Source organism: Aythya marila (assembly GCF_965140915.1).
Source record: "Aythya marila genome assembly, chromosome: 3".
NCBI classification, from domain to species: Eukaryota; Metazoa; Chordata; class Aves; order Anseriformes; family Anatidae; genus Aythya; species Aythya marila.
Genome location: NC_139044.1, coordinates 80062230 through 80090185, shown reverse-complemented (window position 1 = coordinate 80090185; position 27956 = coordinate 80062230). Strand labels below are relative to the sequence as shown.

General features: G+C 38.2%; 1 protein-coding gene across 5 annotated transcripts in view; it reads left to right on the top strand.

Annotated features, from left to right (window-relative positions):
* PTPRK (protein tyrosine phosphatase receptor type K) overlaps nucleotides 1-27956 on the top strand; it is a 413945-nt gene that overhangs the window by 28971 nt on the left and 357018 nt on the right. Inside the window, exon 1 of one of the 5 annotated variants that reach the window (XM_082758360.1) lies at nucleotides 13948-14185. The exons of the other annotated variants lie outside the window; for them this stretch is intronic. Within the exon in view, the coding sequence (XP_082614486.1) occupies nucleotides 14152-14185 (34 nt within the window). The 5' untranslated portion in view covers nucleotides 13948-14151. Of the gene's footprint in view, nucleotides 1-13947; nucleotides 14186-27956 lie in introns of those variants that run through there. 5 annotated transcript variants of the gene reach the window in all.

Here is a 27956-nt window from a genome sequence, read left to right as displayed (position 1 = left end):
CGGGAGGCGGCCGGGCTCCGGCTCCGTGCTCGGGCCCTGCGCTGCCAGGGGTGGGCGCGGAGCCGTTCGGTTCAGTGGGGTCCATTCACCTCCTTCTGATCCTCAGACGTGCTCTTTAAATTTGTCTATCTATAAAAGTTTTTTTTTTTTTTTTTTTTTTTTTTTTTTTTTTTTGAATCTTAGCCCAAACCAGAGAGAAAAACAAGAAAAAAAAAAAGCTTTAGCTGAGTGCCTACATTTTAATCATCACGTTGGAGTACGTTACAGAGACAGATAGCAGCTGATTTATGTAGGATTGTGTGAGCTTTTTTTTTTCTAAATTCCTTATCTGTCACCTGCAAAATTGGAATTTTTTGGTTTTAGTTTTACCAGGCTTTTTTTTTTTTTTTTTTTTTTTTTTTTTCCAGGTTTATAGAAATTCATGAGTTTGAGGTTTGAAGTTGGGGAAACATTAAAAACCAAGGAAAGCTTATTGACTTCATTGAAAAGCTGTTGTATCTGGAACAGTTGGGAATCTGGAAGTTGAACGATAGCAGTGAAGTACCTCCTCCCCTCCCACTCCTAAATCTGTCTCAGTGTTGGCACGAAAGCATAAATTTTATTTGCCCAATTTACAAGCCTATGAGCTAATTTGCACTGTTTATGGGTAATTGTTCTTGCACTCTGTCTTTACCAAGCTTACAAGCAAAGGCTTGGCAAAGGTTATCTTGTGTGCAATTGTACCAGCTAAAGTCGACATTACTAAGGTGTGCCTGGCTTCCGGATAGGGCTCCCTGTTGCAATTACAGGTGTGACACCGTCCTATTGTTAAATTCAAATCCTTACCCTTTGGAAAACATCAAAATCCTCCAATATCACTTTTTATCATCTCTGTTACAATGCACCGTGTGAACATCTCAGCTGTTCATTGAGAAAATGGTTTCCCTATGGAACTGCAATTTTCAGAAGCCAAATTCTTCTACCAATCTGGGGATGGACACAAGAAAAAAACAAATCAACAAAAAACACTTTTGTGGTGTATGACTGCTGCCTGGGTACTGTGGCAATATATCCACAGGATTTCAGATGGTTCGTGCTTTTGGCATGTGCCTGGATTTCCAAAGCATGGGGAGACCTCCTCTCCTGCACCCTTGGTGGGCATCCCTCAGAAAAGGTGTCCCCTCTGGCTGTCTGGCTGCTCTGGAGGAGAAAGGCTCTCGGCTAAGAAGATGGATTCATCTGGCAAGCTACTGCTGTACTTGGGGGATGTGATGTTGAGAGTGCAAAGTTGCTTTCACATGTTATCTTAATTCATACATATTGGGAGCATATGCACTCAGTAAAAAGTTTTGCATATCAAATGATAAGATTCAGCCATTTACAGTCACTTCAAGAATACTATGTACTAACAGTAACGTCAGTGCTAACTTGCATGGAAATGGAAGTTAGCTGTGTATTTTGAGCAGTGTGCTGGTTTAACTTCTGGGACTTTGGAAGTTATTTCCAATTCAAACTCATAATTATCATAACTTGTTATTAATTAATAGAATTTTAACATCTTACGATGTCTGTCATGTGCAGCTAGTGTCAAATCGTTTATCTAGAGAAGGACAAAGATGTTCAGTTCTCATAGTTCTCCTTTCCTGCCTCTTTTCCTCCATTTTTAAGTTCTGAAATGCTCTAAAAAGCTCTTCTGTAAAATCAATTCACTGTTTGTGTTGGTTTAATACTTAACACTTGCTGTGTGTCCTTTGTCCAGGCAGCTGTGGAATGCTCTGCTGTAGCTGAAGTTGTGTTTTCTGATTTGCTAAATACAGTGAGAAACTTTGTTACAAGAGAAAGGGATTGAGGTTTGTTTTTCAGTATTTACATTTTTCTGGGAAAGGATAACATGTCAGGAATAATGTTTCAGTAGCTCTGTGCACAAATAGTTTGAAAGTATTGTACAAGATCACACAAAGTTGCACTTTCCTGATTTTATATTACTTTTAATAAACTTGCAACCATTTTAGAACAATTTAAAGCAGAAGTTCTACTGCATTTTAATTGCTACTTTCCATCTATATTACAGGGAAAAGCTGAGGTAGGAAGGAATGTAAGTTGAAGCATGTTAGGTGTAAAATTTAGGCTATATAGTGTTTTCTTGACTGTTCTTTTTGTTGTGTTTTCCATGCTGTTGGGAAGAGTGAGTTATATTCATGAAAACATTGTAATTAATACTTTAGTGTGGTATAGCAAGGTTGACAGGCCTCTTACTGAGCTTGCCACTTATCTTTAGCGTGTATGCTCAGGAGAATTGCTGATATAGAATCTACTATGTCAAAATTATTATTTTGCTATTAAATTTGTTTTAGAAACTAAGGAAATCATCAACATTTTTAACTGTAATTTGCAAACTTCTCTGTTGGCAGCTTCCAGATAGGAATCTTGATGATGATTTCACAGGGACCCATGACTACTCTGAAGTAGTTAAGGTCCTTTTGAAAACTGTGTAGGGAATAGTGACAAGTTAAGAGACAACAGAAGAAAACCTTGTAGCTGTTACTCAGCAAGTCCCAAGATGCATGCTATGCAGCTGGGAGGGACAATGGCCTAGTGTCAAAGCTTCGAAGAATGTTGTGACAGGACTTCGTTTAAATTGGAATTTAATTTGGTGATTTATAAGGGAAATTCACAATATGTCGATAAAGAAGAAAATAAAGCCTAATGCTTTCTTACAGGGATGTATGCAAAATTGCAAGTAGGAAATCAGATTAGTTTCAAAAAGGAAAAAAAAAAATGACTCTAGAGTCTCACTGTAATTCTTTTAAGAAATTTAGTTAAATGGCTAAAAATGGGAGAGAATTGCATGGGACAGACATGGTCTCCTGAGTGCTCCTAGCCCAAATAGAACTGATGTGATAGAAGCAAGGACCATGAAGGCAGAACTGTACATAGAGAAGTTTTACCAGTAAAATAGTTATTGATGAACTATCATCAGTGGCTGTTAACAAGGAAGAAGAGTTATCCAAGGGTGTATTTGAGACATGAAAGGAAATGAGTTGTGTTACTGGGTCCAGGATCTAAAATTGTCTTTCTGAAAAATCCTAGTGTGGGAGCGTAGGGGGAAAATCTATAATACGTATTAATTTGTTTTGTCGGTGGCTGCTGTAGACAAATTGAGCAATTTGTGAAACTTTTTTTCTTGATGACTGAGGCTTTGAAGAGTGGATTTCATCCAGTGCATGCAAGAGGTTCAAGGGTATAAACAGAACAAATGTATGGCATTGAGATGCAGGGGTGCATGCTAATAAGGATGAGCATTCCTAAGAACTTTGGAGGACTGCTTTTGTGACCTCTGCTGTACCTAGGGAGACAGAGAAGGGTTACTCCTGTAATGTTTCTGAAATAATCAGGTCTGTGTGATAATACCTCCGAAGCTGGAGTGAGCCTGCCAGGCTGTTTCAGTCCACAAACTCCTTGTCAGCTTTGTCTAGTGAGATCTAGTGCTAGGAGGAAAACGGGTTTTGGCTGAGAACAATTACAGTGTAGTTAATGAGGAGGGTGCAGCTTAAAACCAGACCATGGGAGTGGAGTCCATTATAAAAGGTTTTTCAGTTTATCTGAAGGGATGAGATAAACAAATATCGTCTGGATAGAGGCATTCATAGCAGTCAACCAAAGGAGGCTAGCTATTATGAAGAACGGCTGCCTCTACAGAATGCTTTCAAAGGCAAATTAAGAGGTTGAACGAGCAGTGAAGAGAAATGATGCAATACTCTCTAAACTGAGGGGTTGTTCCCTTAAAACATTATCAACATTCTTTCTGGGGTCAGGTAGTGGACAAAGCAGTGTTAAAGATGGTTAGGTTAGCCTAGCAGCATTTGTCTTATTCATACTCCATGGAGTGTGGAGACTTGAGATGTATATTGGCTGTGGACTGATAACGAGGTAGCTTGTCCTGAAGACATACTGCATAAAATGCAAGGAGCAAAATATTTTGAAGATTTTTGTTTATTCTGATTTGGAATATGTTCAGAAGTGTTTTGATAGTATAGGGAGGTAAACGCCTCTTCAGTATTTTATTATTTTTGCAAGAAATCAGGTTATCTTTCTGTATTTAGTGACTTCATTTTTTGGCATGAGGTAAACAATGTAGAGGAAAAAAAATACAGGTTTTATGGTAGAGCATGACTTTACTTCATGTAAATTATGAACTGCCATAGTCACTTCTTGCTGATAATGAGATGAACCTAAACCTCTCAACTGAACATGAGAAAACCTGGAGAGGATTATGAAATCTACGTTTTAAAGCCTAGCAGCAAAGTGAGTGACTTTGAGTAGAGACGCTCTGAAAAGCTTTTAACCACTGTTAAAAGACTTAGTGCCAATATTTGCAATGCTCATGCTAGTCCATCTGTAGTAATCAGTACTGTCTTCAAGGGGGCTGAAAACAAGATGCACAAATTTCAATGGGATGATGAATTAAATGAGGCAGTTATAACTGAAATCAATTGTGGAGGCCCTGTAGACTGGTGTCTTGTCTTCTAGAAAATGAAGCTTATGGTAGTTGTAGACCACTATTTTTATTTGGTGCCCAGAGCAATGGAGGAGGACAAAGAAGGCACAATTAAGTTTTAAGTTTATAAATTAAATATTGTTACAGGTCCTTTTAACTGTAGAAATCCATCTGTTTGGGAGAAAAAAAAAAAATCAGAGAATCAGCAACTTATCATGGTGTTTGGTGTTGATCAGAGGGGTGATACATGATGGGACGCCATTGAGGAAAAAGGCCCAGAGTGAGATAGTGCAATGTAGTCCTAGAGAGAAGAGGACACCCTGTGGCAGGGCTTCCACTTACCTATCACTTCCCACTTTTGGTGGGAAAAAAATGTGGTATTTCTGAGGAAGTATTTTCAATATGTGTGGTACTTTTGAGGAAATATTTTCAATATATCTGCAAAATTATTGCCACTAGGGTGACTCTGTAACTTTAAGCCTTGAGTAACTAAACTGGCTTTCATTTTTGGTTACCTGCTGTTCTGTTTGCCTGGTATATAGAAAACATTTAAATTCATGGTTCAGTCAGATGAATTACTTTGTTCTGTAGCTGATCATGTCGTGTTCTTCTGTGGTTGTGACAGTATTTTCACAGAGTATCCCAAGTACTTGATTCTCTTAAAAGGAGAACAAATTAATGGAATTAGGAGGGAATAGCAGGCTTCAGAGGATTTTTACCATAGTCAATTTAGAAGGATTTTTTTCAAAAGCTTATTGTATGTAGCAGGACACGTAAACAGAATGGATTACCAGCATTGTTTCATCACTAAATGGTGATGAGTCTTGATATAAGAATGGATTCTTGAAATTCCTCTGCTAGTCACTGTGAAAATATGAGAAAATATGGTGCTTAGTAGCCAAGCAACATTTAGTTGACATCAGGTTATTTGTACTTTGATCTATTATATAAATGAGTTGATTGTAATAAGAAATGAAATAAAGTTGATTAAGACTTAATTCCAGGGAGATTAGATATATTCCACAGACAGTTTTTAAGGATTGTCAGTAATGTTTTTGTCGCCTGGAAGAAGAAACGATGTAATGGCATAGCTGAAAATGGCACATATTTTTTGTGATCGATTATGCCTGAGACCACGGAAATAATAACAGGTTTTTGACAGTGTTGCTATCCTGTTTAGAAGGGGCAAATTAACTGCTTAACTTTTAAAATGTAGTCAGCCTTGTACCAATAATCCAATATCGATCAGGACTTGGACCAATAATCACATGTAGCTGACAATGTAATGCTAAGGACTCCCTGTCTTCAAATTAGTGGGAAACAGAAATGACCACTTGTTTTCAGTAAATTAGAATGTCGTGCACTGCACAGTACAGCAAAGGTTTCTGTATGGTGGTCAACATTTGATTGCAAATTACAGCAGAGGATTGCTTTTGTCAGTCATAAGTACGTGGAAGATATTGAGGCAAGTTTCAATAAGCTGCGTGTCCGTATCCTGTGATTATTAGGTAGTCCAGATAGCAGTTACTGATTTATGTGGTAGAGGAGACTTCCAGTTATGGTTTTTAACCACTTTTTTTTTTTTTTTTTTTTTTTTAAAGAAAAAAAAAGGGGGGGGTGAGCAAGGGAATACTGAGGAGGAAAATAGAATGACTGAATACTAGTTTTTATTATTACTGTGTGCTAATGTTATGAAGTCTTACATGATCAATTTATTATTTGTGTGCTGCAGCACAGTATACAAAGCTTGCCTGTGTTACTTGAGAGGTGAAACAAGTGATTAAATTGCAAATATAACTGGTTTGTCATGCTGTGTTTTCAAGGCAAAATAAAAATAGGGGAGATGGCTCATCACTAAAATAAATTGGCTTTGATATAACTGGTGTCATAGTTTGATTCCAGTAAAAAACAAAAACTCTTCTGACCTCATTCAGTCACTTCCTCTGAACATTTTTTTATTAGATGCATTATTGAAGGGCTGAATTCTGATACAGCTCTAGATATAGATTTTTAGAGTGATATTGTAAGACTCACTAAAAAGTTCATGCAGCCTTTGAAAAATCATATCTTGAGAAATAGCTTTCTGTTCTGTATTCTGATACTAGGTCTTTTTTAGGTCTTTTAATTTATCTTGCCCTTTTCTACGCTGCATCAGTCAAACATGTTCATATAAATGCATTGGAACAGTCCACAGCAATTTTTTACCTACATGTGGATTAAGGGTTAGCTTTAAATTGTTGATTTAAATTGCAGTTCTAAACATTTGTTTAGTAAAGCAAATAAGCCTTATAAAAATTGAAATGCATGGAGTGTTATGTTTATCACTGTACTGTTATGTTTATCACTGTGGACTGTACATCTTTACCATCTTCAGATATAGAGGTGGAAACCTTAATAAAAAAATAAAAAAAAGAAAGAAAGAAAGAAGGAAAGAAGCTTCCATGGTACTTACATTGAGAACATCCTCTCCCCCTGCCCTTCCCCCTCCCCCCTTGCCTATTCCCCCTCATGCCTCATGATTAGCCTCCCCATCCTACCCTTCTTCTTAAAAGATTGGTCTCCTAGCCATTATGTTAATCTGTAAGAGCAATCATTGTATGTAAATCTGCAGACAGCACTCTGCCCGTGAGGAAGCAGTGGACATTCTTCACCAGGGGAAGACAGCTTAAAAGAAACACTTTCAGATTCAAGTCCAACTTTCAGATTCAAGTCAGCTTCAAACTGGGTTGAAGTTCTAAATCAGTTGCTCTGAATTTTATTTAATTATGTTCATCAACGAATAGCTGAAGAATAGCTAACTATTAAACTACCTTAATGTCATCTGTTCTATAATAGCTAAGGGTGAATGTAGCAGTTAGCTTGTTAATTTCTCTTTTTCTCCAAACTGTGTGTCTTGGTCTAATGAAAGATGATGTCTTTTCCCTGGGTGCTTTGCTTCTCTGCGTATGGTTAATCCTCTGACTGAAGAAGCTAACAGAGTAAAGCATTTCCTACTAGTTGGTCATAGCACTAGCATAGTGATATATTTGTTTTATCAAACGTGCTTCTAGCTATGTTTATCTTTCTTCTATTTTTAGAGGTAGTCCATAGAATGTTTTAAATAAGCCTATAACCAGATTTCTACCCTGAATTTTGTATAATTCAGCTCTTTAAAAGTAGTGTAATATTTTCCAGTAGAATTGGAATAGCCATGGTAATTGCCTCTATGTATGTGTGTGTGCACACGTGCTTGTGTGTGTATATGTAGTAAGTATACTTATATCCCTCTATCTATGAAAGATTGGGATATAGGTTAAATAATATATATATACACACTTGTGTATACTGTATCTGTGGTTCCTGTGCATGCTATAAAAAAAGGAGAGCCTAAACTGAGCAATGTTGATTGTCCTTCCAAACACTGAATTAGTATTCCTGAATCTTTTGCTAGCTTTTGTGCTTAAGCTAAAAACTTTAGAGCTTGAATAATAATTTTTGTATGCCATTAACGGGCTTGTCCTTTCTACAGATACTTAAAAATGTGGCTTAAAATTCATGGAGTCTCTAACACAGCAGCTATACTGCTGAGCTGAGCAGTTAACAGCAGCCAGGAAACTTGAAGCATTTAGTCACTGTTACAGTTAAGCCTTTTGATATTTGGTTTATCTCAGCGAGGAAGTTGTCTGATTCCATTTGTAAAATAGCTGTGACTATCTGTGGTCTTTTGGGGAAAGGTTAAAGTTCTTTTGCATTATGAAGTGTTGTACCCTTCCACTCATGTAATATTTGCCTAAAGGAATTAATATTTGCTTCTAGTGGAATCCTCAGCTGGGCTGAAGTCCGCTTGTTCTCATGGTGGATTAAGATGGAGTCAGGTAGACTAATCTTGCTGCTGCCATTGCAGTTGGGTGATTACAGTCTTCCACCTTCCAGTTCTCAAATCTTCTTGTTTTACCTGGCTGCTCTTACACTTAGCCTGTGAAATACAAGCTCTTATTCTTCTCTTTAAAAGAAGGCTATATGGGATAGAGAACATCTGCAAAATTTATTTTTGTCCCTGATGTATAGATTAATAAACAGGTAAAGATGAACTAAGTGGCTTACTATCAGTGAGGGGAGGGCCTACAGTGCCAGAGCATGAGAAGAGCAGGTAAACTAACCCAAGTCCTCTCTAGCCCTGCCTGAGGAAGTGTGCTTTCTGTGATTGTCTCCTGCATGGTTATGCTGTGCTGTACTTGCCTGCATGGGACTTGTGTTCTTCCTTAACGAGAGGCATGAATGAGCTTGCACGGCCACAAAAGGAAAGATTTATGTGCTTTGTAAGCTGATCCTTCCTCTTTGTAACAACAACAAGCCCCTTTATTTCATAGGATAGTAGAAGGTTTTATTGGAGTAGGAAATTTACTAGGGACATGGTGGTACTTGAGAAGAAGATGTCTGAAAAATATTTTCTGTTCTTACTGTGTCGTAAAAACTTGTTTGCAGATATTGTGCGTTGCTGCCAGAACGGGAGGTCATTTCTATCCTTCTCATTTGTATTGTCTTGGTGATGCCAGTGGAAGGAAGAGTGTCTGAGGACACGGCCACCTTCTCAGGGATCGTGCCTGTTTATGCTTGTTGGCTTCAGAAGAGTGGGTCTTGCATAGGTAAATGTGCCTCTAGAACAGATCTTGACAGGCTTGAATGCCTGTCAGTATTGTTTTCTTTTTATTCAAATTTGGCAACTAATGCGTTAGAAGATACACTGGCAGATTGCTTAATTGAGAGTTGTGTGTTTGCATGGTTAAAAAGATAAGATGAACTAGGTTATACTTGACAGATTGGTGTGGACATCCCTGGTGGAGGGATGACATTACCAGTGGTTTATGTGCCAAGTTCTAAGACTGTATAGTATACTTGTAAATGCTGTTATGTTTTCATCGCATCTCAGATTAATAAGGGTTTAAGCTGTGATCTCAGGAAGTAAAAGGAAGAGATTTCCCATTTTATCAGAAAAGCACCAATTTCATTTAATTATACAGATCTATAGTCATCGTTAAGTTTAACCTGTGTTATTTCCATTAGGGCATTTTGTGCTAAATATGGATGAGTATTGCAGACTGGGAATTGGAAGCAGAAGATACAGGGATTTTAATGGCCTTATTCATAGTTTATGTGTACACAGAATGTCTAGATTTATTTGATTGCATTTCAGTTTGACAAGTTGAGTAATAAAAGTGGGGAACTTCTTGAGGAATAAGATGGATATTCTGGGAAAACACCTTTGAAGGCAAAAACATCCTCCTTGCTGCAGCTTATATCAATTTTACCACACAGTTTGAAAGGATGATGGGTGTGTGATGCTTAGCTTGACAGTCTATTCTTTGCACTTGTGGGATTGCCAAGTAAAACTGACTAATTTGTTAATTAGGCTACCTATTCTTGTCCATAGTTTGCCATGTCTCTATAATACCGGTTGCCAGAGGTTCGGGACATCGAATTCTCCTGATGAATGCAGATAAATGTGAAGATACTTGCCTTCTTGCTTCAGTTATTTTTGGACATTTTCTGAAAAGAGCTTTGCAGCAATTCTGGATGGTAAAAAGATAAAGCTTGCACCTATAAATTTGAGACTTATTTTCAGTGTACAAAAGTAGGTTGGAAAAGAACTATTGTGAATTTTTCCTATAATAGGTTTTCGTGAACTTCACATACTTCTGTGGTATAGGTAATGAATGGGGTTTGGGTCTTTTCAGTCCAAGATCACAACTGCTTATGTGGTCCTGGTTCAGTACTCCAAGAGTCATTAACACGTGACAGGAAAAGTGTGATAATGCAAAATGCTGGTATGTTTAATCCAAATCTGTGTTCAGCTGCAGAAGAATGAAAGAAGAAATGCACAAAGTGGCTGAATCACCCTCTTGGTTTTGCAGGTTTACTCTTCCCAGAAGCTGTAGCATCAAGATCGTACATGGAGCTTTTGTCTCCTGCTTCACTCGTTGGTTTAGTCCTTTAGGAGTAAAAGAATCAATCTCACTGTCACTCTTATGACTGGAAACATTAAATCATAACTAGAAATGCTTCTTGCATAAATAAAACTGCTTGGATCTTAGTGGATAATGATATGTTTAACCTTGTAACTAATCCTTTAACAAAGACTAAAACAGCGTATTCAAATACACAGTTTTTCTTATAGACTTACTATGAGCTATTATAAGCTGTATTGTTTTCCTCCAGGTTTTCTTTTCAAGTCTGAGGAAAAAATAATTAACAATCATATACTGTCAAAAAATCCAAGGCAGAATGCAGTTATGAAACAGTCTTCTGTGTGTAGATACTTAGAGAATGAAGGGGAACTAACGTTGACTCACAGATAGCATAATTGACTCACACATAGCATAATTTCCCTTTCTTTTTTTCATTCCCTCAGGCCTCGCAAAATTGTTTTGTATCTTGAAACATGTTTAATGGAGCTATTAAAAAGTAATATCTTATGTTTAGGAGCCACACTGGTATCATGGGATACCACCAAATGAACCAAAATCACTGAGATCAGAGTCTAGTTCTAAATATTTAAAAACAACTTTTAAGAGCATCAATTTTACTCTTTTTATTGAGATGACTTAATACACTGAAGAGCTTAATTGGGCCAAAATGTCACTTTGAGACTCTGCGGATAAATGTAGGCTTTTAGAATCACTTTTTTTTTTTTTTTCATATTTTAAAGTATTCTGACTAGCTAACTGCTGCAGCTGAAATAATACTTTGGCAAAAAAGATCAGACCTCATAAACTGTGCAGGTAGTGTTCCTTCATTTTGCTCTTGTTTTGGAAGAGGGAAAAAGCCAATTGAGATATGAACATTCAAAATTTCTATGCTTATATTAAAAAAAAAAAAAAAAGGTAGGATGAGATGATTGTTTCTTGTTATTGCATCTGATTTTTGAGTGTTTTAGTGATTACTGAATACAATTAGACTAAGTTTTACCCAATCTGTTTCAAGGTATATGGTGGTTTATATTTTGGAGAGTTCTGATTGTTGTTACTGGGTTTGCTGTCAGCATTTAAGTGTCAGGGAAGTGCAAATCAACCATGTTTTTCTCACTCGGAAGTCTTCCACAAAAGAGGTGTCAAGCTTGCTAGTTACCTCTTGCAGTCTGAAGGGCTGACAGGAGCAGTAGTTGGAGAGGGCAGCATCTGCCAAGCACTGTTAGGGATATTTTGGTAAGTTTTGTTGTGGATCAGGGCAACTTGGATTCTGCTATACTTTCCTCACCTATAGAGTAAGGAAAGTGAAGAGCAGATTAAGTTTTATCATCTCTCTCTTACTTGGCAGCACTTTTTTTTTTTATTATTTCTTTTTATTTTCTTATAGCTTCCCTGTATAGCTAAAGGTACAGGTATTTGAGCAAGTTGTCACAGGATAAGGTAGGGCATGAACTCCAAGCATGCCAATGACTGTAGCAACTGTGCATTCAGTGTATGCTTTAGTACTTGTGGAGACAACCTAGCTCTTAATAAATTATGTTGAAATAGGATTTAATGGGTAGGCAAGGAAGCAGGAACATGAGTACCTGGGACTGTTTTTTTTTTTTTTTTTTTCCTTGTAATGTAGCACAGAGTTGAGATGTTGAGAAGCAGCAAGAGATGAGGTGAAGGGCTAGGTCTGTTCTTGCTGCCTTTGGTTCTGTGTAGGATGTAGTAGCAGTACGCTCCTGTTATTTCTGCTGTGACAACAGGAGTTTAAAATAGTGGGATGCTTCCAGAATCAGGAACAAAATGGTGTTGCCTTTGTGGTTTTCTTGGGAAGTAGCTTGGATGATGTATAAGGCAAAGCTAACCTGGATAATGCATTTTTAAGTTCTTTGTGATGTTTTAAAAATAGAGAAAAACTGTGTGAATTTATGTGAGAGAATTATAAGTGTAAGATTATAAAGTGATACCAGTAGAAAAACTTAAGTCTGTCCTCTTGAACCCAACATACTCGGACATGGGATATTTTTTAGAGTACAGGATGAATTTTTTTTCTATTTTTACAAGGTGATCATGAACACACATTGTTTCTAGATGCTTGTGAAGTCTCTTTAATCTGATCAGCATGTTGGTGTAGCTAGCTCTACAGGAGCCACACAAATACTGCTTCCTCATATGTAAGAAAATGCATGGAGTGAAGAAATAGATGTGGTGGTGATAGTAGGAGATGTTGTGTGGGTTAAAAATAAAAATCAGTCTCGTGAGCAACCTGCAACGTGTATGAAAAATGCAGTGTTAAAAAGTCTTGACGTAGCTATGTATTCTGGCTTCTCTGAAGGTAATATAAACCAGCCTTGTATATGGACAGTATTTCATGTGAGGATTTGATTCCAGAGTATACACGTAAATTCACATGTTTTTTGTCACACTGATCTTATTTTTCCTCCAGAATGCTCGAAGTTGATTTTGACAGTGTTTTGCTTCTTGGAAGAGTGCATGCTTTGTTGAACTTGGTTTTATTCTATTTTGGTTTATTTATTTATTTATTTCAAACTGACAGTTAACACTTCCAGAGTAGTTAAGGGCAGTCTTTTCTGGGGCCTTTCTGAAGGGAAGTGTTACTAGACCAGATCGACTCTCATCAGGCTACAAAATGTTTTGTTAGGGTGCAGAAATTTGACTTTGCTGTACTAAAGGTCAGATTCGTTTTCCTCTGAAAGTCTGTTAATGCTTGGGAGTTACAGTATCTGCTGCTAGTATGAAGTTTTTAGAGACCTCTCTCTCTGTGGAGAAACCTAACCTAGGAGAACAATAGCAAATGGGAATTCCCCACTGCCATTTGTTATGGATGTGATCTCTCCCTTCTCTAGGGCTCCCCAGTGGCTCTTTACCAAAACTTCTGGCTTGCAGCTGACCTGTTAGGATTTTCCAGATATGAGAAGTAGTCTGTGTGGTGTTTTTTTATTATAGGTGTTTTAATTCTGCTAAGGACTTTTGAACTCTAGGAAGTGTTCTGTGTTTTGCCTTGAACCTTACAGATGATTACTATACCTTTTGTGAAAGAAGTCTTCTGAAAGACTCAGTGATGTGGCAGCAGACAAGTATTGAGTGAGAATTTGCTGTTGAAATGGTCAGAATTTTACTTTATGTCCAGGATCTTGGAAAGTATCAAGACTTGTACTGCTTAGGCTGCAGAATGTATTTCTCTTATTTTCTGGTTCACAGAGAGGCTTTGATAGCTTAGTTTTCATGTACAGCTGAAATATTTCGTTTGTTTTTAGGAGTTCTGTTTTAAATCATTTCATTTTTTAATGGATGCTTGCTTTCAAAATTAAAAAGTGCAAGATAAAGTGTTGTATCTGATAGAATGGCACTATTTGCTAAGGAGATAATGAAATACTAAATAGGTACTTAGCATTCCATGTATACTTACATAATCTGACTGTATGACTGCCAAATGTTTCAAGGGAGTCATCTTTCATAAGTCTGACTTTTCTAGCGAGCTTTTGGGGTGAGGGAAATGGGCACTGTAGTTAACCTTTGGTGGTATGTATTACACTTGATGTAACTTAGCAAGGCAATTAAGTTATTTACAATGCATTTTTATGTCGAAGATGCATGCCACCCAGAAAAAAAGCCCCCTCTCTTTGAGGGCATAGATTTGTGCTAGCTTGCAAAGAAGCACAAGTGGCAGTACACAGAGCTGTACTGACTGCAGGAGCTCCTGGAAGTCCTGAAGGGTGCATGCCGGCATTTTCCTACACTTGGTCAACAGGAGGTAAATAACAGTTAGAAGGAAGAGTGGTTTTATAGGCACAAAAAGCAGTGGTGGTAGTTTTCATGCTATGTATAACAGAAGGCGTTTAATTAGGTTGTGAGTTTGCACTGGGGTTTTTGGCAATTTGTTTCTCATCAAGCCATAAATCCCTTTCTTCATGTAAAACTAAAGCTAGTTTTGTTTGTGCTTTAATGAGCTACAGTTTATGGGACAGCAAACTGCCTTCATTGCTTTGTATCTGAACAGCAGTTTTCTCAGGGGGAATTATGCCTTTTCTTTTTTTTTTTTTTTTTTTTTTTAAAAAAAAAAAAAAGAAAAAAAAAGATTGCCAATATTAGGATACTTGGTTTAAAGTAAGTATGTGTTGGGGTACAGGAATTCTTTGTGAACCATTTCTTTGAACAAATCAGTATAGGGAATGCAGGGACCTGCCTCTTAAACAAACAGAAATGTTATTTTACTAGTAAAATATAAATGTTTTGTTTACCTTCTCATGTTAAGCATACAGATGTGTTGTAAATTGTGGTAAGAGAATACATTAGGCTGGTTAGTAGAATTTCTTTTACATTATCAACTGTACTTGTTTTTGCAACATTTATTGCCTTTCAGTTATGGATTGTCTGGCAAACTTTACAAGCTTAATGTATCAAAGCAACTTTGAAAACGGAGAGATTCATCTTAACACCTTTTCGAAGCTGATAACTGCAGATTATGTACTTTCTGTCCTCCAATTGAAGTTAATGGATTACCTGGTTAATAAAGTTACCTAGTGACTTACCCTGGCCTTGCTGTTGACCGTGGGTGGGAAGGGAACATGTTAAATGACAGCAGTGGATGAGCGAGATCCTCCTCTCTGCAGGCTGGTGTTGGTGCTTGGTACTTTTCCATTAGCTGGAAGGCAGATACGGCTGTCATGGCACTGGATGCTTCATCTTACATTTTTATCTCCGTGATAGGAAAGTGCCTCAGAGAATAGAAGCAAGTACAGTGCCACATGAAGTGTGTCTTGCATAGTGTATACGCTGACCTTACTGATGGCGAGCCCCTGAATCTGAGCCAGCCTGCTCCTCCAGCAGTTTCACTGAGCTGTGGCTGCATTAAATGTTGCCCTGCACAGAGTGCTCCTAAATTGTGGGATATGATCTGGGTGTTTTTTGTCCAAGCATTTAATGTTTCTTTACTTGCAAATGCTTGATCGAAGTAATTTTCTGCCTTTTTTCCCCTTTTGAACAGTTTCATCACTAAAAAGGTCAGGAGCGATCTATCCATGAAAACACTTATAATTTCTGTATGCAACATGAAGAATACCTGCATACTTTGTTTCTAGATAGGAAATAATAAGCAAAGAAAGAAGCATAATACTGCAGTAGAGAGAGCATGTAATTGCTTTATTTCCTACCCCATCCATACCTCACGTTTTTGATGGAACCTGAGGGCAAGAAAGTTATTGAACGTAACTGGGCTCAATCCACCTTTGCTTTTTTTCCCCTTCTCTGTTATCCCAGTTTGCATCCTGTTTCCTGTGACCCATGCATTTGCTGCTCTACAGATGAATGAATTGTCCTCCTGAGCAGTCTCTGTAAGATGAAGCCTTCTCTTATTTCTGTACCTCCCCCTTCCAGCCTCCCCAAGCTGCTTTTTTTTTTTTTTTCCTTTGAAAATGTGACACATAGCAGAAGTGGGAATCTATAAATAAGTTAATAAAGCTATGTGGCTGAGCAGTGCAAAGTGATGTTAAATGTCTACAGATTTTCCTTTCGCCTTTGGCTGAATCTTAGTGGTTATCAGTAACATGTAGTATATTCTGATGAAAGCAATTTCTCAACTGGAATGTGTCTCTGTAATGGGGGTGTAGTAGCACCATGTTACAAATGTGGGAATGCTTTTACCAAAGGGGGAAAGGGAGGGAGATACAAAGAATCCCAGATGCATTCAGGTAGGTTCAAGTTTGCTAACTTTCAGATCTGTGGAAGAAAATTCCTGATAGTTGCAGGGATGCAGACAGACCTTCCCTCCTTGCTAAAGCTTTGCTGCCTGGAGAGGATGCTACAGTTATCTGCATGTCCCAGCTGCCCTGCTGGGGTGGCTGCCCTCTCACCTTCTGCCTTCCCACTTCTTCCATTCAGCTTCCAGCCCATGTACCCAAATCAGCTGGGTTAATGGCTTCTTGCACAATTCTGTATGCGAGAAGAGAAGATGGAGAGAACATAAACAGCCCGGTGGGTCTGGGAGGGAGTGAGGAGTGACGGGCTCCTATGGGGCCAGGCTGCTGATGTTGAACATGACAGCACGGGGCTTGGAGGGACTCCTGAGCTGTCTGCCTGAGCCTGCTGTGCTTCGTGTCCCATGATCACCCCTTTCTCTTCAGCTGGGGCTGACTTCAATAAGGTGTTCAAAGCAGCAAGGTTCCTGTGTGTTCTGGCTGATTTAAAGGAGTGGAGGGGGAAGAGGAGATGGGGTTGGGGAAGAATGAAAGAAAAGAGTGCAGGGACCTTGTGAAGATGTCTTCCAGCATGCCAGTGTGTGGTACCTGCCGAGCGGTGCCTTTGGGGACAGCTGCTGTGTTGTGGGCTCTCTCTGGCCCTGATGGATGGGCCGGGATGTATTTGCTTCAGAGAGGCAGACGGCTGGTGTGCATTTCCCATTATCTAAAAGTTGGAGAAATACTGCTTTTTAATGCATGGGTGTGCATCTCCTGTGTCCTGGGAAACTCAAAATCCAGCGCTCTCTGACCGCTGAGGAGAGAGCCAGCTCGCTCGATGTGACAAGCAGCGCGGGCTTGCCCAGGCTCTTCCTCCTCCTTTGTGTGTGTGCGCTGATGATTGATGTTTTTCATTGCTGGTCGTGACAACTGGCACCATTGTACTGAGGTGAGCTAGAGAGAAATTGTCAGGTTGCTTAAATCCCTGTGAAGTCCAGCAGCAGAGCTGTGGTGGGGGAAGAGGGAATATAAATAACAGGAGGCTGCTTTTCCCTTCCCTCTGCCCAGCCCACGTCTTTGAGAGCGTGAGGGCAACGCCAGGCACTTCCATGTGGGAAAGTTAAGGAGTTAATGTGCTATGTCTTAGTGTTGCTGCACTGGGGCTAAACAGATGGTGTAATTAGCCTACAGCGGCAAACAGCTCTTTTTCTGATAAGATAAAAGGAAGTAGTTGTGGGTGGTGGAAGAAGTCTTTTAAATTGGCAGGGCTTGCAGTGTGTTTATACAAATGCATGAAGTGTACAGTTATTATAGTTCATTTCCAATTGCAGTCCTCTTTTCTTTACATTTTTGTTTATCAAGTTGCTCATAAGGGAAGAAATATTTTGTCGAATTATTCTTCAACATTTTTTGCCAAGCTCATCTGGGAGAGTGAAAGAATCAGAAATAAATGGTCCCTCTCTTGGTGATTAGAGATTTGGAGGGATGGGGAAATGGAGCCCCCTTTGTGCCCTTCCATCCCTCAACACTTGCTGGGAGGTGGGCAGGGGGCAGTGAGGGGCTGCAGGGGTCCTGTTCTTCACTGACCCCGTGTGTTCTGGGTTTGAAACTCATCCACTTCTCATCTCTGCATCTGCCCTCCCTAGGCTGCCTTGGTTGGGATATTTTAATATGAGCACAGGAGAATATAAATAAAGTCTAAGAGAAACAAAGGAGCTTAGATATGGCAAACTACTTACATGGGCTTGGGCTGCCTGAAAAAGACAACTTGATGTAGATGAAAACAGTGGAAAAAGGAAGAAAGAGCAGCAGGAAGAGGGGGGGAAAAGGGTTAAATTGGAAGAATACACAACTACTAGAAACAAAACTAGTTTTTATTTGTTTCTAAGTCCTTTGAATCACTTCTGCTTCCTTGTGAACAGATATTAAACAAGTATTCTTGCTTTTCAAGCCAAACCGTTCATGTTTTGAATCTAGATCACTAGTTATCTGGTCTATTGAGGAGCTTGTAATTCCAGTTTTGATTAAAAATGGCTTCTCCAATATTTTTTTTTAATAAAAGATGTAGTATTGCTGAGTGGAAAATGTAGCAAAAGTAATTGCTTTGCAGACTTTTTAGTAATATTTTTACGTTCTTCTTCCTAGGAAGTAGTTAGGTTTGGTACATTGGTTTTATTTTCCTTTGCTGATAGTCTGCTTTCTTTCGTACAGCAGCAGCTCCTGCTTGGCTTCAGAGAATTTACTTTCTTCTGTTTCCTTGCAGGAATTTGTGCCCTCCTTTATCCACTTGAGTGTATATAAAGTCTCTCAATATGATTTTTTTTTTTTTTCTTTTTCATGGAAAAAAAAAAAAAAAAAAAAAAAGCAAATACCAACTCTCCGGTCTAAATTTAAGTCTTATTTCACAAGTCTCCTTTTTGTGTCCTCTCCTCTGGGAGAGGAGGTGGGTGGGGAAGGCTGTGTTTGGTGATGTTCTGTCTTAAACCTGAAAATACTGCTTGAGGAGGAGTGGCCACTGGATTTTTTTGTTCTTGTTTTTAATTTATTTTCTCTCAGATTGCAATCTAAATGAAGTTAGTCCACCAGAAAATAGTCCAAAAAAAGATTATACATTCCCTCCTCCAAAAACTGTATGCGTGTGTTCCTTACGTGGAAGCAATCAAAAGGGCGAGAATGAAAATGTTGAAGGAGTGTAAAGGACTTTTTGTTCTAGTAGCTGTTTAGCTGTAAATGAACACCATTAGGGCAACAGCTTATACAGTTTTTGGGGGTAGCTTTTTCTAAAAAGATTAAGTAAGCTTTCTATTAACAGTGGCTGAGAAGACATGGTACTAAAAGTGACTTTCATGAAATCATGGTACATTTTTGTTCCTGTGTCATGAATGCTGGTCAGGTTGCCAATGTATATGAGATGGAGTGCTTTCTTTCAGCAGGTTACCAGTGTTACAGTTTGTCACTTCTGTGGTCCAGTTCGCTCTTGGGAAAGGGACCTGTGCAAGCAGATGCAACCTCTTGGCACCATTGACTAAGCAAATTTCATCTAGTTGTGAGTGTCCACAAACTGGCAGAGGCACTGAAGGACATGAGCACCCGCTGTAAGTTCGGGCTGCAACCCATCACCATGGCTGGTGTCAGCTCTCTGCTTTCCTTGGCTTGACTCAATTCCTTCCCTCAGGAACTGCTGTAGCGGGGACAGTGCTAACTGCCAGCTACTCAGGCTGGGCAGGTGACACAGGTCACAGGGCTCAAGGGTGATGAGGAGGTCTTAAATGCACTCCATTACGCCTTCAGGAAGGACTGAGAATTAAGTAGAGAGAGGAGGGGGGAATAAGAATGTGTTTTTTTTTTCCCTGATATACTTTGTTTTCAGAGTATCATATAAAATGTAATAATGTCTTATGGATATTTTTGAAAGTTCACTTAATTCATACTTTTAGAGAAGACTTCAGCACTGCAGTTGACATTCAGGTTCCCAGTTTAAATGAAAGAGAAAAGGTTGGATTTAGGTTAAATATCATTCTAAGTCAGCTCCTCTTTCAGTTTAAAAAAGAAACTGTGTGTGTATTAAAAATACATTTTAAAAAAGCAGATGGGAAAGAATGTATGCTTCTTCCTAGCATTCTTTTTGTGAGGATAGAAACCTTAGAAATAGTGATGACATTCATTTTTATTTGAAAAAGTGTACTAGATGATTTCAGCAGATGTTTAGCACTTTTTTTTTATTAGGAAAATGAAGGATAGAGGGGTTTGAGTGTCTCCCTGCCAGTCTTGGTGTCCTGGCAGGAGCTTGGCTTCCAGCAGATGTTGCTGTACCATGCCTTACAGTGAGCTTCAGGCAGGGGATATGTCCCCTCTGTCAGTTCTGTGCTTATTGCTGAGCCTGCAGCTCTCACTGCAGGACAAACTCATAGTGGGTATTTTTTCTTTTATTTATTTATTTATTTTCTTTTAACTGAGGCCTGCATAAATATCAGATAAAATCTTGTGTGCCCCTGCTTCAGCTATTGGCTTAATATGTGTAAATTGGTTTTAAATAAAGACTTTAATGTATAAAAATATAATTTAATTGAAAAGTCTTGTCTTGAATCTCTTCTAGATATAAAACAAACAAACAAACAACAACCAAAAAAAAAAAAAAAACAATTGGGAAAACAAAATATTTTTGAATTAGCATTCTCCCTTGTAAAGACTTGCAGGAAAATACTTAGTGGTGTTACTTTTCATGCTGGAAGGCATATGGACTAAAGACTTACAGATAGGCAATGGATATATAGTAAAAAAGGAACCTGTTTGCATAGCTGGATTTTCCGTAAGGAATTAGATGAATAACTATATTTCTTTGGTCCTATATAGACTCTAATGCACTTTGTTTGCAAGAGAAGTCAGTGTTTGTATATTAGTTTCCTTCTACTAAGTAGTTAAGACAATACTAACAAAAACTAGTCTCTATTACATTTCTCTGGAACTGAACTAATTCTTTAATTCACAAGAAAAGGCAACATCTATTATCTTAAAGCTCAACAGATGAGCCACACTTCATACAGCTTATGAGGCAGAGGGATGGCAGGCCCAAGTGGGAAAGCTTCCCGTCTGTGACAGCATTTTTAACTGTAGTTAGAAAATGTGATTCTTAGAGGGATACGAGAGAGAGGAAGCAACAGGAAAATGTATTGATTAAATGCATCTGCTAAACATACCTGAAACAACAAAAAAAACCTCTTGATTTTAGTATAGTACAACCTCCCCCCCCCCCCCCCCCCCTTTCTTTACATTATGGCAAATGAGCCAGGGACGTGTTTTGACAGACTGAAAAAAGTCCAAACAAACTTTCAAGGTTGACAGACACATGGACCTGAACTTTACTCACTCTGTGCTTTGGTTTGCCACGTTCCTCAGAGGAGCACAAATGTGAACCCAGCTGACAGGGAACAAATCCTGTGGCTGTCTTTTTCAAAAGACAAGCAATCACTTTGTGAATAATACAATGTAACATGAGTTTTGAGCTACTGAAGGACAATTCCAGAGCTGCTTTTATTTGTTTTATTTTTGTCGTTTTATGCAAAAAGGTGACATTATTTTAAAAGAAACAAACAAAAAAGCCGTCTGTCTGCAAGACACTCTACACTGATTGAGCTCTACCTTGATTGCGGATCCATATGCAATAGCTGGAGACTACATATTGCTTTCAGAGTAGCTAATGCTTGCTCTTAAGTATGTGTGCCAGCTAGTTCGGAACGAACGTTGCCATTTAGTTGCTCGACTTGTTTCTCTACTTACACAGTCTCCCCTGCTCGGACTTTAACATGACAATAAAATTACAATCACAATAGCAGCTTTCCAGTTAAAGACATTTGCCTTTAGAGGAAGTGATTTAAATAAAGTGTGATAAAGGTCCATCATGTAATGTTTGGCTCCATTCAGACAAATTACTTTGGGCATGCGTAGTTTTGCTCCAGGCAGCGATGTTCTATGCGAAGTCAGAATGCACCCTCCTACCGCCCCAAAAAAAAAAAAAAGAAAAAAAAAAAGAAAGGAGAGGTCCTCTATTGCAGCTGGCTGGTGTGGATGTGCTTTCAAGAGCACATACATTAGCATATGGACAGAAGATAATTTTTAGGAAGTCTTTATTTACAACTCAACTCCCCAAATGCAGCAAGATGGCACACGGACATTTTGCAATGGATCGGGATGTAATTGCAGGACGGGTGCCTGTGATGGACTATGACCAGTCTGTGATAAATCTATCTTGTCTTTAAACTTTAGTTCAGAGTTAAATTGAATGTTGTTCTTTTGCAGTATATACCTTGTTCTTTCGCTTACTCTTAAAGGTTTTTCTCAAAGAAAAAACGCTTAAGCCTTGCTGTGATCATGTGTCAAGTAGGCTGAACACTCTGCTTTGTCTTCCCCCATGAACTATTTCAGGAATTTTGAGTAGTCAGCTTTGATTCATCTAATACATTGTGCATGGAAACTTCTGAGATTATCGTGTTTTAAGAGGATAAGAGAGACATTTCATTGTTTTAATCTAGGACTACTCCATTTAACTTTTATCTAAAGCAATGCAGCAGCTCTCATTTTGTCTCATTTTGCCACGACTTGCTGCTCTCATGCCTGGGGACCTGCAGCAGTGCATTGTCACCATTTCCCAAGAAGCTGGGAACAGATAAAAGAGTTATTGCAAAAAACGTTGAAAACACCAGCTGGTTGTGATCGTGAATAGAGATTTTTCAAAACCTCCATAATCCAGTTGGTTTGAGCTATTTGTATAGTGCTGTTTTTAAAACATACGATACGTTTTCAAATGTTTTTTACTGTAGAACCAATTCATATTTTGTAAGTAAAATGTTCCTCCTACCTACCACCCCCTCCTGTGGGCAGTTTAAGTCATCAAGGGGAAAAAAAAAAAAAAAAAAAAAAAAGGAAAACCAGAGCAAATATTTTACATTTGTATCCAGAAAGTGCCAAAGTCAAGGATGAGAGCTTTATCGTCAACACAACCTTTCAATGCAACTTCTGGACTGTTTGGACTGTTTAAAAAAAAAAAAAAAAAAAAAAGAAAAAAGAAAAATAAAGTGATGGTAAAGGAAAGTGATGGTAAAGATCTTTTTTTTTGTTATTCATAGTTTACAAACATTTCAATCAAAATGGCAATGATGATAATGTGGTGGCTGATCTCTGCATACACTGAAAGCAGTTGGGAGGGAGCTCTTCATTAGGCTGGTGAGCTGTTCCTTCTTCCCACATGGCCTTGTGGATGGTGTGTGGAGCAGCACAGCTGGGGCTGGAGTGAATGGTTGTGCCAGATTACACCAGTGTGCCCCAACCCCTCGTTCTAATTAGGCTTTGAAATGTCGGTATAAAATTTGCATAAATAAAATCAACTGATAGTGACAGGGAGTATGTGAGGTCGTATGTGTCCTTTTGAATGCCTTGAAGTAAAGGATAAAGGATACTATGTTTTAGCCAGAACCCCAGAAATGTGGATAACTTGGGGAACATAATTTTCCAAGAGACAGAGACAGAAAAAGAGGATGATTCATAGGTGAGAGCGTCTGGAATAGAGAATGAAAAAGATAAGTCAAGAGGAAAAAGAAAGGTGATGAAGTTGATGGAGATCCTTTCATATTCACCCAAAAGCTGGGGATTACAAGGAAGTTAGACCTGGGAAAGAGAAATCATATGAGAAAGCTGGGTATATATACATTTGTAAAGCCATTGGCTTTACAAACAGAAATTAGGAAGGAACAATCTGGCCTTGTAAACACTCAAGTAAAGTATCACCTAACTTTGTAACACAGAAAAGCATTTCCCTGCCTCCCCGTACCCATGTTGTCTTTGGAGATGATGCACTTGGCTTCTGGTCACTGGCAGGATGTCAGAATTTCAGGAGCTTTAACAGTGATTTCATAGTTTCTTGTAAGTGGATATACCAATTTATGGAAATTTTAAAATGGTCTTGGGGCTTGACAAAAGGAAATTTGTCATTTAATTTAAGTGCATTAGCTTCAGGCTGAACAAAGTGTTTTAACCTTGCTTGTTTTCATTTGGTACTAAAAAGCTTTCTTGAACTTAATTTAGACAAGTGTTTAATGCTTGAACTTAGGCGACTTTAAACCTGTAGAAGCATCTGTAATTTATTTAGGATTTGTATTTATAATTACACATTCCATTTTCCAAATATCTTGGGTTGGAGAAGCTTGATGGGTGGGTGGAGAATAGTAATCTTGGTTTGAATGGCTGTAGTTTGCAGTGATGCTCTTGCTATTTTTGGCTGAATGCGGATTTCTGTAGGACTGGCTTAAAAGCACACCATTGCACATGTTCACATTTTGAATGCTGTTTGCATTTTTCATGTTCTTTTTATATCATGTTCTATCTTGCAAAACCAAATGCTTTCTCTCTTTTTCAGAGTATATAGAAAAACTATTTTTAAAACTTCTTTCCATCTGTTGGTTTCTCTTATTAACGAAGACAAGGCAGTGAGGGATATGCAGATACATCAGTGCAAGCTGGTATTTAATTCAGCTCAACAAATAGGATAATTTTTAATTATCCATACATATTTTTCATTCAAAACCTTTCTTGAACAAAAGGTCCCTTCTGTTTTGAAGATCCTAAAATTGTCTAAGGATGTCAATGCAGCCTTGAGTTATATTAGTGGCTGTTAAAATAAAAGGTGAGACAACCCTACTGATGGTTCTTCCTCCTCCTTTCGCTCTCTGTGGGGGAGATGGAAACAAAAGTGTTCCTAAGTCTCCAGAATTTTTCTTCTCTCTTAAAAAAAAAAAAAAAAAAAAAAAAAAAAAAGTCCTTTTAGACAACATTTCACTATAATTTAAACTGAATTAATAGCAAGCATGCTGAAAGTTTGCCTCTAGGTATTTTCTGGCAGAATTTCAGAACACTGTTTAGAACCAGGGGAAAAGAAGTCACTAAATCTTTCTTGCTAAAATTGGCTCGTATTGATTTCTCTACATCTTAAACCAATATGTGTATGTACACAAGGAAGACGTATTTGCGTTTTCACTAATTCTGTGTAGAGTTGGACTTCATTAAGTGACTGAAATTTCACTGAGCTGTCCATCAGCCCCTTCAGACTCGTTTTAAATTTGAGTTAGCAAATGGAAGAAGTATTTACATGCTTGTTGAGGTGTGGTGGTTTCTGCAGTGGCCTGTCAGTCTTAATACTAATGTACTGAATTTACATACCTTGAGGGAAGAAATAATCATCTGAGCTATCTGGTCACCAGAGTTACCTGGGATACTTGCAGGTCAATGTGTTCACTTATTTTTAGAAATGCTAACGAAAATGGGGATAGGCCCAGGAAGCTAATCTCCCAACAGCAACTGAGGGGAAAAGGTTTGCAACAAGAACTTCGTGTTTTCTATGGTGAGTGGCAGTGAGTTAGCTTTTTTCATCTCTTTTTTTGGGAGCTCCTTGGCAGCCTGCATTTGGGGTAGTGAAGTTATAGGTAAGAGGTGTTATGTAGAAGCAGGACTCTGTGTTTTTGTGTATGTGGCTGGTCAAGCATATCCTATAAATAGATAGCATATATGTAGGTAGTCAAGCATATATGATATCTATCCCCTTGCCTTCCATATTTCTCTTGAATTCTAGTTAAGGTCAGTTTTCAAATTTCTGAAGTTGTGTTTTGTGGTGTGGTGTGTTTTGAAAGCTTCACTAGGTTGCTTCTCAATGACACCTTTGAAAATTTCTTGCAGTCACTGCATACTTGTGTAAGGAGTATCACTATCCATGGTGAGCAGAACTTCCCCTCTTTGGTTGTTTTGGACCTGACACTTAATAGCTTTAATTGAAGCTTTGTAGATCTTGTATAAGAGGATAGAGTATACGCTTTTGGGCTACTCATGAATTTTGTGGACCTGTTACTAAATTCTGTCTTGAGTCTTCTGTTTTCCAGACTGCAGAATCCCAGCTTTTGTAGTAGCTCAACAGAAACCATTCCACTCCCTTTAGTCTTCTCTACTACGCTCTGTTTGAGATGGAGGTCTTGAACTGCATGTGATATTTCAGATGTAAGCAAGCTGTGAGTCTGTAGACAGATGTTCCCTCTCTTGATCTTCATTTCTTTCCTAACAAACCTTAACATTTGATTTGCTTTCCTTTGAACAGGAAACATTAATATGATTTTTCTTTTATTTTTAGAACTTTCTTGTCTCCACATCATATTCCAGTTCAATAATATTCAACTTGTCTGAGTACTCTGTTTATATAAGAATCTGTGATTATTATTTCAGTGTGCATAATTTTCATTTCCCTTCAATGAACTAGTAACTGTCTGGAAGTTAGTGAAAACTAGTAACTCCAAACTGTTGTATTTATGGAAAATAAATGGAAAGGTCTAGAAATCTTAGTGATGACCTAATCCTTATTGAAATTTACAAAAACAAAACAAAAACAAAAGAAACAAGCTGGTCACCAAAAATGTGAAAGTGAGAAATATTTCTAAAATAGTCTTAGAATGAAAGTTCCTCATCTGTGAAGGTCTTTCAGAGCTTAATTTGTAAGATTTGTAAGCTATCTATTGAATATAGGACATTTTTTATTAAAAAATGTTGGATCACCCTACTTACATCTTATGGCCAGCATTTGAATCTTCAGCTTCTGTGCTGTAGGGATACTGATGCTATAATCTGAAAGCTTGGCTTTTTTGAAATGGTCACATTCATTCAGTTGTTCTCAATAAGGTATCTGTGATAACTGTGATTTTTAGGTGAGTGGCACTCATTGAAATGTGCAAATAATGCCTTTTCTTTTTAAAGGACTTACTGAAGAACAATAAATAGCTATTTTTTACTGTTCACCTCTGATAAAATTGTATTTTAGTGGGAGGAAGTGTTCTGGTTAGCAAGGCTACGTATTGGCCTTGGCGCATCAACGATGAGTACTTTTGGACTAATGCTATTGGTGCTTTATTGCTTCATTCTTAAATCCTTGAATCTTTAAATCAATGCAAGAAGATAGTTATGTGTCTTCTAATAGATATTGGTAAATTGTAGGATTTGGGAAATTATATTATTTTAAACATCTTCAGGATTTTTTTTTTTTTTTTCCTACTGGATTTGTCTAATGTCTAGGAGCCTTGATGTGCAAGTTGTGTTATAAAGTGTATGACTGGACAATTTTTTTTTCAAAGTCAAAATATTTCCAAGAAACAGATTAAAATTACATAGGTCTGTCCAAACCAGTGATGAAACTTTTTACGCATGCTGCTATGAAAAGATGTATCTTAATTTTATTTCCTGCCTGCCCAGAACTTTGAATAAACTGCTTGGAGTTTAGTAGGAAGAGGGCAAATAGAGAGAGAGATGATCAGGTCACAGAAGTTTACAAAAACTGCTTCCTAGAAACTGTTTTGTGGAATTCTTTATGTTAATAATAAGACTCTTTGCAAAGACTCTTGTCTCTTGTGAGGTCCTGAATCCTTCCTACGGTAATGAGGAGCGGGAAAATTGTTTGATAGGCAAGGGCTCCTCCATTTTCTCCTGCCTGTGCACCGTCTGGCTTACTGGGGTGGTGCTTCTATTATGCTTCTTCCAAGTGGTACCCATTGTGACACCAGGGTGACTTGTGTGCTAATGGAGTTCTGTTCAGGCACAGCTAAAATGCTGTTCTGTTGTGGTAAAGTCATGGCACTACCAGTTTTCTTATTCCTTGACCTTTATCTAATTCACTTTGGAAGTCTTCATTTATATTCTGAATTACTGTCTGTTCAGCTCAGTCTTTGCACTGTTTATGTGTTGTGACACTGGAAAGATAAGTGTATTAAATTGTGAAGATATAGTTAAACATTTTCCAGCTTTTTTATTAATATTACTTTTTTAACCACCCAGGTTTGTTTTATACTTTGTCTTTCTTACACACTTTCAAAATACAAATCCTAAAGAAAGGATGGAATAGTAAGATATAGGATATGGAGAACAACCAGTGCAGGTCAGGTCACAGTACATGGATTATGGGAGTAGAGTGGAGATAAACTGTGTGCTTTCACAAGCATTAGGTTAACACTATATAATTAGAAGTGGGCATGAGGTCAAGCCCTTCATTTACAGCCTGGCAGTTTTCTGCAGGGAACCTCCTTTTAATAGGGAGGAAAAACCAAGTGAGAAATTACTGTTCAGTGAAGATGAAGGCTGTGAAACCCCTGCTCTTGTCTGGTAGTCCTTTTGTCGCTCTTCATGTAGCTTGATCCATTCTCACTGGCCAAAACTTGCTAAGATAGCTTTTATTGAGCTTTGCCTAGAAAGCATAGCAACTGTGGAAGATGGGATTTATGTAAATACTTACGTTAGGTCACTTGGAAAGTTTTGTGCCAGTTTTTGTGCAAT